The sequence below is a fragment of the Pundamilia nyererei genome, unplaced genomic scaffold (genome assembly GCF_000239375.1).
Source record: "Pundamilia nyererei isolate P.nyererei 1_Seehausen unplaced genomic scaffold, PunNye1.0 scaffold00037, whole genome shotgun sequence".
In the NCBI taxonomy this organism is placed as follows: domain Eukaryota; kingdom Metazoa; phylum Chordata; class Actinopteri; order Cichliformes; family Cichlidae; genus Pundamilia; species Pundamilia nyererei.
The window spans coordinates 3854799-3871256 of NW_005187438.1; the positions used below are offsets into that span (position 1 = coordinate 3854799).

At 40.3% G+C, this 16458-nt stretch overlaps 2 protein-coding genes across 4 annotated transcripts; one reads left to right on the forward strand and one right to left on the reverse strand.

Moving 5' to 3' along the window:
• Positions 1 to 221: 221 nt before the first annotated feature.
• On the reverse strand, positions 222 to 6362 carry mastl (microtubule associated serine/threonine kinase-like). 2 transcript variants are annotated; one of them, XM_005730488.2, is made up of 13 exons: positions 6020 to 6362; positions 5797 to 5934; positions 5576 to 5715; positions 5397 to 5485; positions 5200 to 5306; positions 4922 to 5081; positions 4408 to 4556; positions 3201 to 4271; positions 2703 to 2844; positions 2557 to 2577; positions 1512 to 1625; positions 1299 to 1400; positions 222 to 947 (listed from the first exon to the last, which is right to left on the reverse strand). In XM_005730488.2, exons 1-13 carry the CDS (start codon positions 6188 to 6190, stop codon positions 790 to 792), a joined length of 2562 nt encoding a protein of 853 aa, XP_005730545.1. In that variant the 5' UTR covers positions 6191 to 6362; the 3' UTR covers positions 222 to 789. The 2 variants fall into 2 exon arrangements, with proteins under 2 accessions (XP_005730545.1, XP_005730546.1); XM_005730489.2 differs by lacking the exon at positions 2557 to 2577 and having other exon boundaries at positions 6020 to 6361.
• A 315-nt stretch (positions 6363 to 6677) lies between these two features.
• LOC102192381 (ATP-dependent zinc metalloprotease YME1L1) lies at positions 6678 to 16098 on the forward strand. 2 transcript variants are annotated; one of them, XM_005730490.2, is made up of 18 exons: positions 6678 to 6941; positions 7488 to 7607; positions 9293 to 9461; positions 9559 to 9660; positions 10278 to 10387; positions 11205 to 11358; positions 11480 to 11587; positions 11985 to 12158; positions 12281 to 12433; positions 12520 to 12652; positions 12741 to 12803; positions 13087 to 13199; positions 13388 to 13543; positions 13673 to 13824; positions 13903 to 14029; positions 14523 to 14596; positions 15073 to 15159; positions 15247 to 16098. In XM_005730490.2, the coding sequence occupies exons 1-18, from the start codon at positions 6906 to 6908 to the stop codon at positions 15415 to 15417; spliced, it is 2202 nt and encodes a 733-aa protein (XP_005730547.1). In that variant the 5' UTR covers positions 6678 to 6905; the 3' UTR covers positions 15418 to 16098. The 2 variants fall into 2 exon arrangements, with proteins under 2 accessions (XP_005730547.1, XP_005730548.1); XM_005730491.2 differs by having other exon boundaries at positions 6679 to 6941; positions 11480 to 11563.
• Positions 16099 to 16458: the final 360 nt, after the last annotated feature.

The following is a 16458-nucleotide window of genomic DNA, read 5'->3' on the forward strand; positions in this document are numbered from 1 at the left end:
ATGTAGATGAGCAGTAGGGTGGCAGACCACCTCACAAAAAGCAGCAGATACCAGTCCTGTTGCTGGGTTTATACCACTTTATGGCCTGGTCCAGCCCACCTTGTGTAACTGCTCATCTCCTGGTATTCCCATCACATTTAATTTCTTTAAGAAGTGTATAGTTGAGATTTTTCTCCAAATAAAATTCTGCAAAAATACTCAAAGAACACATCTTGTTACAAACAGGTTTTATTTGTTTTTTCTTTTTTCCTCAGAATTAAGATAAAATTGTGCATGTAGCAAGAATTAACCAGTAGTGTGGAAAACTGAGCGGATACAACAATCAAAATTAGAAACATTACATAAAAGAAGTCCTGCTGGGATAAAGTAACAATCTTGTCTTGAAACAACGCTACACTAAATTTACACACAGTATATAAGACATTATTTACGAATGTTTTTCTTCAACACTGAAACATGACATTTGTACCAGTACAGCAGAAAATGGAGCATATTAACTTTAACATCCTCATCACAACAAAATCAAGCAGCAGATAAAGGGATGCCTTGCTAGTAGAGTAATGCAACGCAGTAGTGCTAACATTAAAAAGATATTTCTTGTAGCTAAGTGGCCCTTTTTGATTGCGCAAATGTAAAATGTTTTCTTTAAAAACCAATATTACAACAGCGAACGGAAAAGCCACCCTAATCCACATCTTCACCTCGCATTTACTTGCAGAAATCCAAGGTAATGGTCTGAAGTGTTTAAAAATCACTCTCGCATCATACATTCGAGCGAGAGAACAACTTCTAAAGACTGAAGCCGGACACGGCAATGTGCTGAGCATTGTTTCTCGCATCAAAGTAAGAGGTGTCGGTTTCGTCGTCTGGTTGAGGTATGAAAGGCATCGGCTGGTTCTGCAGGTTGTCCCAGTCCAGGCCGTGAAACAGGGGGTGGCACTTCAGTTCTAACGGAAAATATAGGCAAATGACAAACAGCAAAACACACAACAGCCCATTTCTTCTTCTTCTTTTGTTTTTGAGAACATAGGTCCAAATTAACTTCCAACTTCTAAAGTCGGTATAAGTATTTTATGTTAAGTTAATCTGTTCTAAAATGGGGTGAATTTTCTGTATTTATATTACATTTTTCCTTATTTATTCATGTTTAAAAAATACAATAATTTGTGTTTTTATTGATGTGTTTATTTCTGTTTGGATGACAAATACTGTTGAAATTTTCACTTCATGGGATAGTTATTTATAAAGCCAGTTGTTTCTTTCTCTTTTGGTCTTTTATTTTGAAAGGTGGTCTCTACCTTTTAAGCCAGCGCGCTTTGTCATGTCCATGGTCAGCAGGATTTCAATGGCATTCCTGGAGTCTACAGATAACTCCTCCTCCCCCTCAGGCCAGGGTATATCTACAATAGTTGATAGTAACGTAGGCGTGTTGGTAATCGAGAAGAAGCTTAATGAGTTACATATTTTAGATGGTTTTGTGTTTGAGGGTTGGAAGAGAAGAGCAAACCCACCTCTGTTCAGAATATTCTGGAAGACCAGCTGGGGCGTCTCGTCATTGAATGGCGGCACACCTGTGAGGAACTCGAAAAGACACACACCAAGCGCCCACCAATCCACCATGAAGTCTGCCCGGGTAGACGACGACAACAACAACAACAAAAGAAGAAGGAATAGTCACATTTTTGTACAGCCGTGGGCCTCAAACGCCTCACTTTTCCCTGTGATTTCTGTTAGAGTGCACACTAACTGCATCGCAGTGGCAAAAGCAGGGACTACGTTAGATACTGAGTACTGGGGAAGAAAATATTCTTTCATTCTCACATACAAAAACCTAAAAACATATCATTAGGATTGGTTTGTATTAAAATTTGATGTCAATTAAAACAGGCAGAGTTCATTGAGGGTAAAACAAACAGGGTGCCTGCAAACGTTGTGCTTCTCAAGACTTATTTTTTAGTTCTCGATAGCTGCATAGACTTAAAACCATGATTACAGTTATAGGTCTCTACTATTGAGCGAATAAGACAATAGATGAATAAATTCATGTCACAGAAGTCAAATAGCAGCGATCAAGCTACAAAATGGCATTGTGCAACTGCCAGGCGACACTGCCCTCAATGTGTTAACATTTGAATTAATAACAGCATGGCAGATCAATAAGTTATTATTAGATGACATTCTGTGTGATGCCAGTGCCACTGTGCATTGACAGTGTGTCAGAATTGCTCAAATTCTATAGATTTATAAGAACAAAAAGAAGAAAATCTTTTTTTGCCAAATTAAAAGCACATCAGCCACAGCTAATCTGATTCCCCTGCTAGCACAATGGTGTTAAAAGAGACTTGAAAGACCCAATGCTTTAACCTTTAGAATCACACACTTGAACCACCATCCCTTTCCCCTTTAATTAGGCCCACAGTTTGTTCACCGATCCAAAGGGCAGAAACAGCGGGGAAAGGGAAACGGGGCAGGAATCCGCTCACTTCCTACAGCGTATTAGCAGGACGGGGAACATGCAAGCTCGCTTGCAAAGAAACATTAATGTTAAAAACTTACCACACTGACCACTTCCTGAAACTAAAAGAGAGTGCCTGTCACAAGAGCTACAATGTCAAGAAAACTATTCAGTTAAAACAAGACTGAGACTGACTGACTTTGGCTTTGTCATCGTTACAGAACTTTTGAAGATTTCTCTCTCTTACCATGTGGTTTTCCCAGAAGAAGCTCTGGAGCCAAATAGTCAGGGGTTCCTAAAATTGGTACTCTCTCAACAGGCAGTGCTCCCCTTCGGACACTCTTTGGAGTCCTGTAAGGGGTATGAGAGGTCGACATGGGCTGAGGAGTCTGAGGAAACAAAAGCATTAAGTTCATTAATATGTACATAATCCTATAGAACTGCCTTTTATTGAATCATAAATGTAACCTGTGACTGCCAAACTTTATTAAAGTGCTTGTCATTGTCAGTTATGTAGAAGATCTTCGAACTTCAGTTAAAGAGGGGCAACCAATTAGAAGAAAGTCAACTTAAAGTCAGAGGACAGGAAGTTGATAAGATAAAAAAGCAATTGATTTAAATTGTGAGACAAGCAAAATTACTCTAGTTGAGCACAAAAATAAAAGTACTGTCTTAACAATGAGAGCGTCAGGTTGCGTTTCTGGGGCTATGCAGACTGCTGTATTCCTCGTCCTTCCGTGCCTACCTGATAGAGAGAACCACTGGAGCTGGGTCTCTTCTGCACTGGTGTTGCAGCTCCAGATGCGACGTTATAAGAAGCCGTTGTGGACACGTCCATAGCTTCCACAGATCCAATGCTAAGTCGGGACACCCCGGACACGTTGGACCGATTAATGGAGCTACAATAACTACGGAAGGCCACGACATTTCGCGGCTTGAGGAATAAAGGGGACTCCGCATCACTGCAAGCGAGCTCGGGAAGTCGGTTCGCAAAGAAACAGCGAGATTCATCTCTCTCCAGAAAATGACCAAGTTTAGGTGTTTCAACAGTGGCCACAGGAGTTTTTGGTAGTGATGCAGTATAGAAGGAGTCTTTACTTTCTTTGTCCTCCTCTGGTGATAATGAATTCCTGTGTTTGACAGGCTCAGTTGGCTGGAGGGATGGATGGCTGTCTATAGTGAAAGACATTTCGTGCATAGACCCGTCAGAGTCCATGCTCAGGTTCCTACAAATGTCACTTGTCCCAGGAAGTGGTGACGTGAAACTCGTGTGTGACAGGTCTTTGGCTCCACCTTCAAATATATCCTCCACCGGCTCTTCCAGTTCATAAAACAGACTTTTGGCTACAGCAACGGGACTGGAGCGCTTCGGCACCCGCTCTTCAGTTGCCTCGATCCCCTCAGTGGAGACCATGAAGTCGCCTATTTTGATGGTGGAAAATGTTCCAGTCAAGCCAGTGTGAAACCTCTCAGTCTCCACAGGAATCTCATAGAACCTCTTGTAGTCTGTGTTTCTCTTTTTGGCTCGGATCTCTGGCGTCCCTGGACTTCTTTGTAAATCTGAAAATGTTCTCTTCACAGATGAGGGAACTGCTAATTGACAAACATTCTCCTGAGCTGTGGAGACAGACTCCTGGTTGTTCGTATGGGATTTATTTTCTACAAGATGAGCTTCATTTGACTTTTTTGATTGACTGCAAGAGGCCTTATCAGAAAAGCAAAAAGCGTCCCGTTTTGTGGGCGGACTGTCCTCTTTGGGCACCTTCAACTCAGATCGCCCTCTCCCGTTCTGGTCATTCATGTGTTCATTCTCTTTCTGAAGAAAAAAAAAGTCACAATATGGAATGAAATGTGAGTGAGACACTTTATGAACAGGAAACTCCAAGCCAAAAAAACTTTATTGGTCTTTAATTACACATGGATAAAAATAAGAATTAAGAAAATCCACTTACCTCCTCACACTCCCACAGTGGACTGGTGCCACCGTCAGTGTCAGTAGTGCTGCCTGCACTCATCGTCTGAAACCTGCTCCTGGTCTTCATCAATGTGGGAGTCAGATTTTTTGTCAAATTATGAGGACTAAACACGTTGCTCTTTGGTCCTATCAGATAAAATTTAGAAGAAAAAAACTGAATAAAGGAGAAATTAGCATACATTTTTATTGTCAGCATAACTCGTCTTTCCACGTGAACAAAGAATGACAAAATGCCAAGAGGATAGCTCTTGGCTGTCTACTACAGCCTGACAGCAGCAGCTAATAATGACCGATCACTTAAAAATCTGCATCATATGCTTTCATGTTGTAACTTCATGGTATATTGATAACCATTTTGTTACCAACTTTAAAGCATGTATTTAACGGGAACCCTTAATATTTCCCCTTTTTAGTAAAATTTCTAACATAACGTAGGCAAAAAGAAAATAAATAAATCAACCCCCCAAAATAAAATGTCCTTGATGACATACTCAGTTTCCAAGGGTAGCGAGCAGGTGAAGACAGGCGATCTATTTTCTTCATTACAGGAGAATCAAGAGATTTATTCCTTGGTTTTATTTTGCCGCACGACATGGGACTGGACACCACAGTAGCGCTGCAGTGACGCTTGCCTTCTGCTGCTGGTGTATTCTGTGTTTAACAGAATAAAGGAAAAAATAGGAATCATGTAACACACACACACACACACACACACAAAACAACACATCTGATTGTTTTCCTGCATGTGAAGTGATTTGAATTCACTTACAAATCCAAGGGAGCTGATTAAAGAGAGGACTTGGCCTGGCGTGCGGGAATAATCCTTCTTGGGTTTAGCCAAAGATGGGGTAGTGAGGATATCCATAAGACTCAGCTCTAATATAGAAAGCACAGAGGTAAAGGAACTATTAATAATATTTCTAAAGGTGATGGTTACAATGTGCAAAAGCTGCTGGGAAGTCAAACCTCTGTCCAGCTTGACTTTAGAAAGGCCAAAATCTGTTAGTTTGATGTGGCCTTCGTTGGATATGAGCATGTTGTCTGGCTTCAGATCTCTGGAAAAAAAATTGTTACAGTTCAAAAATGTATATTGACGTCGATCAAATTGAATGAAAGTGCAAGATTTGCATACACTGTAAAAGTACCTGTGAATTATACCATGACGATGGAGATAGTCTAAAGCCAGTGCGACCTCTGAGATGTATTTTACAGCCATATCCTGGTCAAAATAGCCATAGATATGAAGGAGAGATTTGACATCTCCACCAATGAGGTATTCCATTACCTGTAAGCATAAACAATGACTTAATAAACGGGGTCATTAACATGTTTAACGCGAGTCTATTTTTTCATCTCTGGGCGTTACCAGATAGATCTTGGTGGCTGTTTGAAGGGAGTAAAACAGGTGAACCACGAAGGGACTTTTGCTCAAAGCGAGGGCATCTCGCTCTGCCTTCAGCTGGTTTGTCATGTTTTTATCCACCATATCGGCTTTCTTCATCACCTATGAGGCAGAAGAAATGTGCATTTAAGTAGGCTAGATCTCCCTTTAATGATTTAGAATAAGCACAGGTTAAAAACCCACTAACCTTAATGGCATATAAGCGTGCGTTGCAGTTCTTACGTGCAAGGTAGACCTTGCCAAAAGCCCCGCGGCTGATGGGCTTCAGCACGACGAAATCGTTGATAGACGGCGGTTTAGGGTGATGACCTACAGATTTCATGTCGGCGCACGAGCGGTGCTCTTCCTCTGCGTCCATTATTTAACTGCTTTAAAATGAGGGTTACGTCTGTGTAAGCCAGCCAGCTCAAAGTAAACAACACGCACTTGCAAAAGAACGGATTCTCTGGTTTGTTTTGAAATTTTGAATTCCGCAGATCTTTCACGGGGACCCCACTTAGTTGTCCAAGAAAGCGCCTGCGTGAAAAAGAACAACCTGTACTTGAACAACCTGTGTAGTGTAATTAGACGCTAGTTAATTTTGGCCGTCTAATTACAATTAAAACAATTATTTACCAGAAATCCATTATTTTGGAAACTGTTTTTAAATTTTGATCAGGCACTCACGAACAGACCAAAATGAGAAGAACGTGAAAATTAAATAGAAAAATTAATAATAACTGCTACGCTTTTTTTTACTGTAAGGCACCTGATGCAAGTGAAGATTTATTTTGTCATTTCTATGCATTATAAATTAATTTTAATGAGTTCAATGAAACAATCGCAATGATGCAAGCATCACCCGGTAGTAGTTCTTCTTTACGTCATTTTGTAGTCCGCTTGACCTCAGATGCCGGGGGATCCATTTGGCGTTGTTAGCTGAAAAAAAAGTTGTGTAACTGTTGAAAGTTGTGTAACAAGGAAAACCAAAAGGACGCCCCTTTCGTGAGCACGCATTCATTTGGGTTATATAGAAGGTCTGTCCTTACAAACCAGCCCTCCAAAGTCCGTTTTTGTAGCATCCATCGGCAAAAATGTTTTCGCTGTCTTCGTCATTTCAACCACAGCAGGTAAGCCGACTAGATAGGGGTTTATTGACTTGGCTAGCTCATGTGTGTTCTTCTCGGAGTGAATTTAGTCTTTAGTTGTAAGTTAGTGTTTATTTTAGGACTGTTATGGGAGTTATATCGACATGTAGCTCTGCTGCCTGTTGCTTATTTGACCCCCTTTTCCCCTTTAGCTCGCCTAGTGTTAGCAAGAACATTACTAAGCCTATGCTTACGTCACGCTGTCACCCTGTGTCGGTGCGGAGACGAGCGTGATATGTGAGGTTTCGGTCGTGACTTTACCCAGAGATACGTGAAGGAAAATTTAGGTTAATTTAAACAAAGTATTTGAAAAAATCATTCAAAGAGTAGAGGTTACGTAACTCGTCTGCCGTATGTGGGCCAAACCGCTCTATGTGCAGAATAACACTGACATAACAGTCCTGACCACGCTGGAAGTCTCATTTAAAAACAAAAAACAAGTTGAATGGGAAACGTTAAATGTACATGCAGAAAACGTGAGGTGCTATGAGAGTGTTTTAAGCTACTGCTGTTCTTGTGTCTTCCCAGATGATAGTGCCTCTCAGCCAGCTCATCAATGCCCTCCACTCTCTGAAGAATTCAGCCACAGCTTCAATCCAGGCTCTTCACAAAGACTTCAGTCCAGAGCACAGTTCATTTCTGAGAGAGGTGAGATCCATCTCCTGAGGATAGTAGCTGATGGTGACATAGTACATGTTTTGTTACAGTGGACTATCTAAGGTAAACCACAGATCTGTTGATGGCGACTTTATGGAAGTATGTTTATGAGTAAACTTTATTGAATCTTCACTGCTCTTAATTGCCGCACACTATATTATACTGTACCATAGTAATGTGTCTAAGTAAAGGATATATCTCTTTGTTCACTGTTTTAACGATCATTGCCTTGTCCTTATGGATCAGGTTGCTCCTCAGAAAATAGGTCATAGCTTATTTTGCAACAAGCGACTAAGGAAGACCACGGGTCTGACTGTCCATAGAGAAAATTTTAAAGGATTTCTCCGCTCTTCTAATGAGGAAGTGAAAGAGGCTAGATCTTCTTATTTCAGTAATTTCATGAATCATAATAGAAGTGATCCTCTACATCAACATGCTCTGATAAAGTGTCAAAGTAGTCTGCTTGTAAATCGATGTTTGAAAAGGGCAGTGGACTTTCCATGAAAAGCCTCCCTGTTTCTATGAAGACAATAACACTAAAAGTCTTGGTTACCAAAATTGGAAAAAGAAAACCCTCATCATCCTCGTTAGAGATATTACCTGTTTGGGACTCTTCTCTGGCTCTGCATTAGACAGGTTTTCCTCATATTTATCTGACTGGGCTTTCTCTGTTAGGTTGAATATATTCTCCTTTAACACTGTTTCTCTAACCTGTGAGCTGCAAGGCTTAATCCTGGGTCCATTATTGCCTTTCGTTCTACATTATTCCTTTAGCTGGCATTATTAGATTTGTTTTTTTCTGAAAACCTTCATCATTTTCATGCCAGTAAAATGCATATACAGCTGAATTTCAAGCCTTATCAGATGGATAGATTGTCCAACCTAACTGAATGTTTATCCGGATAAGTTACTGGATCTCCAGTAATTACTTTGCTATGTATTCCAAAAACACAGAGGCTGTGATTATAGTTCATTGTGTTGCTTATCTGCTAAGTCCAGTCTTCATAATCTTGGTGTTATATTTGATTCCTCTCTGGGCTTTGACTCACATGCAACATCTACTTTGACGTACCTGTTTTGTTTTTTCAATTTAAGGAGTATTTCTAAATTGCAAGGTATAGTTTTCTCAGATGAACTTGAGAAAATGTTATGACTCCAGCTGATACAAAATGCTGATATATCCTAGTAAGCAAGCTTGTGTTACTCCTGTTTTATACTCCTTACATTTGTTCTCAGTTTATTTTAGAATAAAGAGCACTATCTAAACTTCTTCTTAAACACGCTCTTGCTCACAGTCTGAGATCCTAGGCTCAGAATTTGTTGGTTGTTCCTCAGGTGAGATTGAAGACTGGAGGCTATTGCATTTTTATTGTGACTATTTCTCATTTTTATTTATTTTTCTGTGTCATCTTTACTTATGTACTTACTTACTTTTAGGTGATCAGTTGCTCCATAGAGTAGGGCAGGGCAATATGGCCAAAAGTATTTATCACGATATGATAATATAATATGTGAACAAAGGCACTGTGCACCTGCGTTTTACCCATATTCTATCGCGATATTTCATTTTCTTATTATTGCCTAACATTATACCGGTATTACCGTGAACAGTATGATATGGCCCAGCCCTACCTTAGAGTTGTAGATGACCTACCTTTGCTGTCCTTCACTTAAAGCCCAGTGTGAGTCTGAAGGATCTGGGTCTGTCCAAGCTCAGGGCGAGTCAGCTGGACGAGCTCATCAGCAGGTTACTGCCTACACCGGGACCAGAAGAGCCTCCCGCTGTTCCTTCGATATGGAGAACGAGCCACGTTTCTGCAGACAGCTTCTTTCACAACAAGCACGGTGAGCAGCTCAGTCGAGCTTTATTTATTTAACCAGATGTTTTAATGTGAAACAGACCTTGAGATTTTTTTCTCTTTTTGTACGATTTCTCTCACAGGGTTCTCACACAGGAATTTGGGGCTTTTTGGCTCACGATTATTCCACAGACAATACCACAGCCCACTAAGACAAGCTTGCTCAGAACTACAGTTTTTGCCTGGTAAGAAGCTGACGTTATACAAACTTAGTGGCATTAAAGCCCCTTTCAGGCATGCACTCCTTTCCATTTATCTGAAGGCACCTGAGCTTTTTTGGCCTTATGCCTGAGTGAAAAGTCAAAACACAATCTTACAATTTATACAGGTCCAATATATATGTTCTGTATATGCTCTTCGTTACGTTGCTTAGCTCTCAAAAAGCAGTCTTGGTTTAGGCCTTCAATAGCAGTAAGACGGAAAAAGCAATTTGGGGCTATCAATGGCTCCACTGGATGGCTTTCACTGTCCTTAACACTCAGTTTCACTTTACAACAAACAGGTTCTGTTTGTTATGAGTTGGTCTTCACAGCAGGGCCTGAGCTAAAGCACAGCCACCAATGGGACCCCTATATAAACAGCAATATCATGCTGCACACAAAAACTATGCTGTTTTGCAACGACACTGGCAATGATTACATTTTCAAAAGTGTAGTTACATGCGATTAGAGCACAGCTAGCCTTACTTATGATAAACAGCTGTCATTTTAACAGACTGAAGAAGCCAGAAATGTTATATACCCCATGTCTGAAAAAGGTTAAAGATACTTGACATATAGTCACATGTTTTCTGTCTGTGTAGTATGGGTCCAAAGTCGCGGTTTCAAGACACTTCGATCAAGGACCAGACGGGCGGAGTCTGGTTATGACGGTCCCGTGGAATCTGAAGCCTACACTCCAGGCTTCATGAAGGTATGCCACCACACGACTGATGTATCTGTTGCACTGTTATGAATACAGACTGTTGGTTAATCCAACATAAATTCTGTATTTACTGAATAAGCATTATTTCTCGGACACTGCACAGTTAGTTATGCAGTTAGAATGAACAACATACCGTAGTTTTCGGGTCACAAGCTGCTACTTTTTCCCCACACTGTGAACACTGCGGCTTATACTGACGTGCGGCTAATGCATATTTTCTTTCATGCGGCCAAAAATATTTTGCCTGGTAACAGTAGACCAATAAAATTGATAAGTAGTATATATACGGTATTTATTTTTACTGGTTGTTAAGAGACGTTGTAATGTTGTTTGTGCACTGTTCTGTAAAAAAACCATAAGCAACGTAATTTGTGTGTTACCGATACGTACGTATACTTAAAGGTAGCCATGTTACAGGCGCTGTTCGAGGAAAAAAAGCATTTGCAGTATGTATTTTTGTACCATAACATTTATGTTTCCATGTTTATGTTACCTTATGGATTAAATTAAACGTTAAAAATCCTCACGTGTAATATTTCTGTGTAAATATCTCATATTACAAGTGCAACGCATACGGCTTAAAATCCGGTGCGGCCTGTACAAGTACAAAATTGATTTTCTTTCTAAAATTAGAGCATGCGGCTTTTAATCAGGTGCACTCTGTAGTCCGGGATTTACGGCACTTTGACCCTTTAGCTCGTTCTACAACTTGACCAAGTCGTTGCAGATTTTAAGTTGCTATTTGAAGCACACATTTAAAAGAGGGGGGAAAGCAGATTTACATGTCTACTTTTTTCCCTCTCAGGGATTGCTCTTGAAAGAAAAAGGAGTCGAGGCGCAGTCTTTGGACCAAGTGATACAACAAAAAAACCTTCCAGAAAACCAGCAGGAGGCTTTCAAGACGGGTTTCGCTGAGGGGTTCATGAGGTCTCATGAGGCTTTGACTCAGAGAACACAAGGCATGTGGTCCAGACAAAGACACACTTACCTGTTTTTCATTATAACAGTTGGTGGCAGTGCTGAGCTGAGTACAAAGATGAAGATTGGCTGATTTGTTTTTTTGTCTGTTATGTTTTACAGACTCACTGAAGAGAACCAAGTTGATCCTCTTGGTCCTCCTCCTCATTAGTATTTATGGCCTCTCAAGAACCCCGTTTCTCTCCGGTAAAGGCCCCTTTTCTGATGCTGGTTTGTTTCAGTCTTCATTCTTTAAGCTTTCAAATTAAATCATAATCCTATCATAATCCACTGCCTGCTGATTTACACCTTCCAAGGGTGCAAAAGCATTAGAAAAGAAGTGTTTCACTTAATGTTCACCAGATTTTCAGCTTAAATATTCATATATATATTTATGTATTTATTACAATAATGTACTAGTGCGCATGTAGGGTTTGACAGATTATTTTGGTGCATGATACTGTGCTTTAACATATAAATATCTATACAAACTATTTTTTATTTCATTACTGTGTTCGTGCTTTATGAATAACTGGTAGAAAATAAATGTGTGCTGCAGGAAGCAGCTGTTACTGTCAGACATTGCAAATATGTATTTATTGAACTGATTGTTTTGGGGATCTCGTAGTGAGGTTCCGCACCATATCCGGTCTTGGCTATGCAGTCGACCCCATGCAGATGAAGAATGTGACATTTGAGCATGTCAAAGGAGTGGAGGAGGCAAAGAGCGAACTGCAAGATGTTGTTGAGTTTCTGAAAAACCCACAGAAATTTACCGTTTTGGGTGGAAAGCTGCCAAAAGGTATCGATGCTGCTAATTCTTTTCATCACTTTTTACTGATCATTAAGAAAATGCAGTGAATTGAATAGGGTGGGGTTTTTTGGGTTTTTTTTTCTTATGTGTTTCTGTTTGGGTCTCCTCAGGGGTCCTGCTTGTTGGTCCCCCAGGCACAGGAAAGACACTGTTGGCACGAGCCGTGGCCGGAGAGGCCGATGTTCCTTTTTACTACGCCTCCGGATCGGAGTTTGATGAGATGTTTGTGGGCGTTGGTGCGAGCCGAATCAGGAACCTTTTCAGTAAGCTTACTGGATGTGAGAAATTTTAGTTACACTTAAAATTGTATTTTAAAAACGAATATAACCTCTATTTTTGTGTTTTGCAGAAGAGGCAAAAGCCAATGCTCCCTGTGTCATCTTCATTGATGAGCTGGACAGCGTAGGTGGAAAGAGAATAGAGTCCCCTATACATCCTTACTCCAGACAAACCATCAACCAGCTGCTGGCTGAAATGGATGGGTCAGTGTTAGTTAAACTGAATAGAGTGATAAGTGGTGTAGATACCTTAAATTTACAGTTGCTAATGTTTCGTTTTGCTCTTTTACAGATTTAAACCAAATGAAGGAGTCATTGTTATTGGTGCTACAAACTTTGCTGAAGCGTTGGATAAGTATGTAAACATTTAGGATGAAATGCTTTTTATGTATGCCATAAACATGTTAAGTTTTTTGTAAAGTGACAGTAAAATTAAACCATTTTTTAGCATTTACTATCAGAGGTAGTTATTGTGCAGTTAAGCAGCTTCTGATGAAACACATTCGTTTTACAGATATTAGTAAGACATTTTGAGTGTCGTTTTGCGATCGTTTTAAGTAGTATTTGTTCTCCTAAATAAAACTTCAACAGAATAAACTTCTATGTACTAATTATTGCTGCTTTGCATCACTCTTTAGCGCTCTGGTTCGACCAGGAAGGTTTGACATGCAGGTGACGGTCCCTCGCCCTGATGTGAAAGGCCGCACAGAGATTCTCAACTGGTACCTCTCCAAGCTCAAAGTAGACACAGGTAGGTCTGGGTGTAAAGTATTCAGCAATATTAAGGATATCTCCAACTACCTTTAGATCTCATCCTTTTTTTCTCCTATTGTCCTTCTCTGCTGGAGCTAAGCCTGAGAGGAAACCTGTGTTTGCCATTTTTCTAAATGACGCCATTGTCTTTGATCACCTTTACAAACACTGTTTGTTCTTTCCCAGCCATTGATGCAGAGATTATTGCCCGAGGCACAGTGGGCTTCTCGGGGGCAGAGCTCGAGAACCTGGTCAACCAGGCAGCCCTGAAGGCAGCAGTGGACGGGAAAGAGATGGTCACAATGAAGGACCTGGAGTTCGCTAAGGACAAGATCCTCATGGGTAAATGAGTGATCACGGTGCAGCCCACAGCACTACATTTCACATTACACTGATCACCTGTATATTATTAAGTGAGGAGACAGGAACACCATCATGATTATTTCTTTATGTTTCCATTTCACAATTCAGGCCCTGAGAGGCGGAGTGTTGAAATTGACAAGAAGAATAAGACCATTACCGCATACCACGAGTCCGGCCATGCCATTGTTGCCTATTACACCAAAGATGCAATGCCCATCAATAAGGCTACTATCATGCCTCGAGGACCAACTCTGGGCCATGTGAGCTTTTGTTACAGTTTTGCAGTATTATACGTATTTCTGCTGGGGTTTTTTTTGATAAACCGTGCCGTGTTTTAGGTGTCGATGCTTCCAGAGAATGACCGCTGGAGCGAGACACGAGCCCAGCTGCTGGCTCAGATGGACGTCAGCATGGGCGGCCGAGTAGCAGAGGAGCTCATCTTTGGGAACGATAACATCACCACAGGTACGAGACACAGAGGGACTAATTGGTAGGACATGATTCATAAATATAAAATGCTTGAGCTATGAATAGTATTTTATGATTATAACATTTAAAGGTTTATCAGGTTAACACCTGATTTTTGGTCAGAGGGCCCGGTGGCGCCAGTCCTGCAGCCTCGCCTCTGTCAGTGCGCCCCAGGGCAGCTGTGGCTACAATGTAGCTTGCCATCGCCAGTGCGTGAATGTGTGTGTGAATGGTTGGATGACTGAATGTAGTGTAAAGCGCTTTGGGGTCCATGGGAATTAAGTAAAGCGCTATACAAATACAGGCCATTTACCATTTAACACCCTGGGATTTTTCTTTTTTCCAAGTATAAATACACTTATTTGTGTGCTTTTATCAACATAAGAAAATTAATTTGTGTGGTTTGAAGAAGTTCTTATAAATTACTAGTCTCTAGTCTTACACTCTGATTGTTTGGAAGATGACAAAAAAACGTTGTTAACCATTTCAGGTGCCTCCAGCGACTTTGATGGTGCAACCAAAATCGCAAAATTGATGGTGACCAGATTCGGCATGAGTGACAAGGTGAGAATTTAGACTTGTGTGGCAGATGATCCCTGTGTTTGTTTTGTTGTCTGTTTTTTGTTCCAATCAGCATTTAAGGACTTAGCAGTGCTGCTCTGGGCTTTAACTGTACATACTGCTGCAGACGTACGTCTTTATTTACAGTAAGATACAAGTTATAAAGCCATACACAACAATTGTCCTCAGTCAATTTATGTCAGCCAAACTTTGTTATATTAAAAGCAAACACAGTAGCACATCTACAGCTACTGTATTGAATGAATTAATCTTGAAGTTAATACAAATCTGTAATAGAAGAAGAAGAGGGGAGTGGACCTAAAAACTGCAGTCTCTAACATTACTGTGTCATTGGGTGTAATTACACACAGCTCAGTGAAAAGCCCTTTGTAACTCGCTTTACAGTAATCACTAGCTACAAGTGGTCGATGCATGAGAAGACCCATTGTTCATTCATCTTGGTTATGTGTTTGTTACAGCTCGGTGTCATGACCTATGGAGACGTTTCAAAGCAAAGCCCCGAAACACAAGCAGCCATTGAGCAGGAAGTCAGAGCTTTACTAAAGGTGAGCAAAATATGTGTCATTTAAAAATCATAATTAGAATTTTTTTCTATTCTATTTCTCAAAATGTTTTTTCTCTCTTTTATTTAGGACTCATATGAACGTGCTAAGGATATCCTCAAGACTTACAGTAAGGAGCACAAGAAGCTGGCTGATGCCCTCCTAACATATGAAACTCTGGACGCCAAAGAGATCCAGATGGTGCTGGAGGGCAAATCACTGGACCACTATAGACCTCAGCAGCAGCAGCAGGCGTTGTAGACTCATACATATATATGCACAACTGTGCAATCAAGCACAGGCCTTTGGGAGGCCTTGTTTTGTTTGTATCCCTTTTATTGTCAATGTGAAGATGACACTGAAACAATCATCAACGCTTTGATACGTCTCATCATTTACTTTCCTTCAGTGATTTGTAAATCATCTCAGTTTAACTGTGTGAAAATAACTATTTGTTCTCCCCAAAAAGTCACAAAGATGGTTTCATTCAGGGCATTTTTTTCTTTCTCAGCTCTCACAGGGAGAGAAAAACAAAACCTCAGCAGCGGTTTATGCACCAAGGTCATATTTCGTCTCATATGAATTTGTTTGCCGTCAGATTTTTCTCACATATTTGTACTAACCAGTGATCACAATGGGACCTTAAAGTACCTTAAGCTGGAAAGTACCTTTTGGCTATGACCAGGCACAGGTGCTACTGCTGTTCATTGTTGAACTCTTCAGGTTAGAGGTTTTCTTTTTTTTGCTTGCATTTACCATATACATATCTATTTTCCTTTGTTCTTATTTATTGAAGTGCCCAAAGGTAAGACCAGCTGTAGCTGATAAATGAGAAGTTGTGTATATACTGTAAGCTTGTAAAAGAAATGCATTGGTGCTTCTGTTTGTGTCTTTAGATTAAAGCCTTCATAAAGCTCAAATAAAGATTCCTCTTACAAATCAGCCCTGATTCTTCTTTTGGGGTTTGTTTGTTTGTTTGTTTTGTGGTTCTTAAAACAAGTTGTAGCATTAACACATCATCACCTTATAAAACTGATAAAAAGGCCTTAGTTAATTATTAATATATACAACAAATAATATCTAATATATGTCTCTACATTGCTTAGAATTCAATATAATTCAGGTAGCAGAGTTTATTGAAGCCTTTTCCACTGTTATCTGTCATAGCTGAAAACAGGAGTGGAAATTAACCTCAATCAAAATATTCGTAAGAGCTAGAATACTAAACCAATCAGCTGAAAGACTGTAAAGTACTCCAAAGAACTGATGGGAACTTCAGGTCAATATTAGTGATGGTTTATA

Excerpts from the sequence above, each read along its gene's own strand:
- LOC102192381 (XM_005730490.2), top strand. The coding sequence starts at position 6,906 with ATGTTTTCGCTGTCTTCGTCATTTCAACCACAGCAG. Across the intron at positions 10,388-11,204 it reads ACACTCCAGGCTTCATGAAG|GGATTGCTCTTGAAAGAAAA; the intron begins GTATGCCACCAC and ends TTTCCCTCTCAG. Across the intron at positions 14,030-14,522 it reads GAACGATAACATCACCACAG|GTGCCTCCAGCGACTTTGAT; the intron begins GTACGAGACACA and ends TAACCATTTCAG.
- mastl (XM_005730488.2), bottom strand. The coding sequence starts at position 6,190 with ATGGACGCAGAGGAAGAGCACCGCTCGTGCGCCGACATGAAATCTGTA. Across the intron at positions 4,272-4,407 it reads CACTGTGGGAGTGTGAGGAG|AAAGAGAATGAACACATGAA; the intron begins GTAAGTGGATTT and ends TTTTTTCTTCAG. Across the intron at positions 1,401-1,511 it reads CCAGAATATTCTGAACAGAG|ATATACCCTGGCCTGAGGGG; the intron begins GTGGGTTTGCTC and ends CAACTATTGTAG.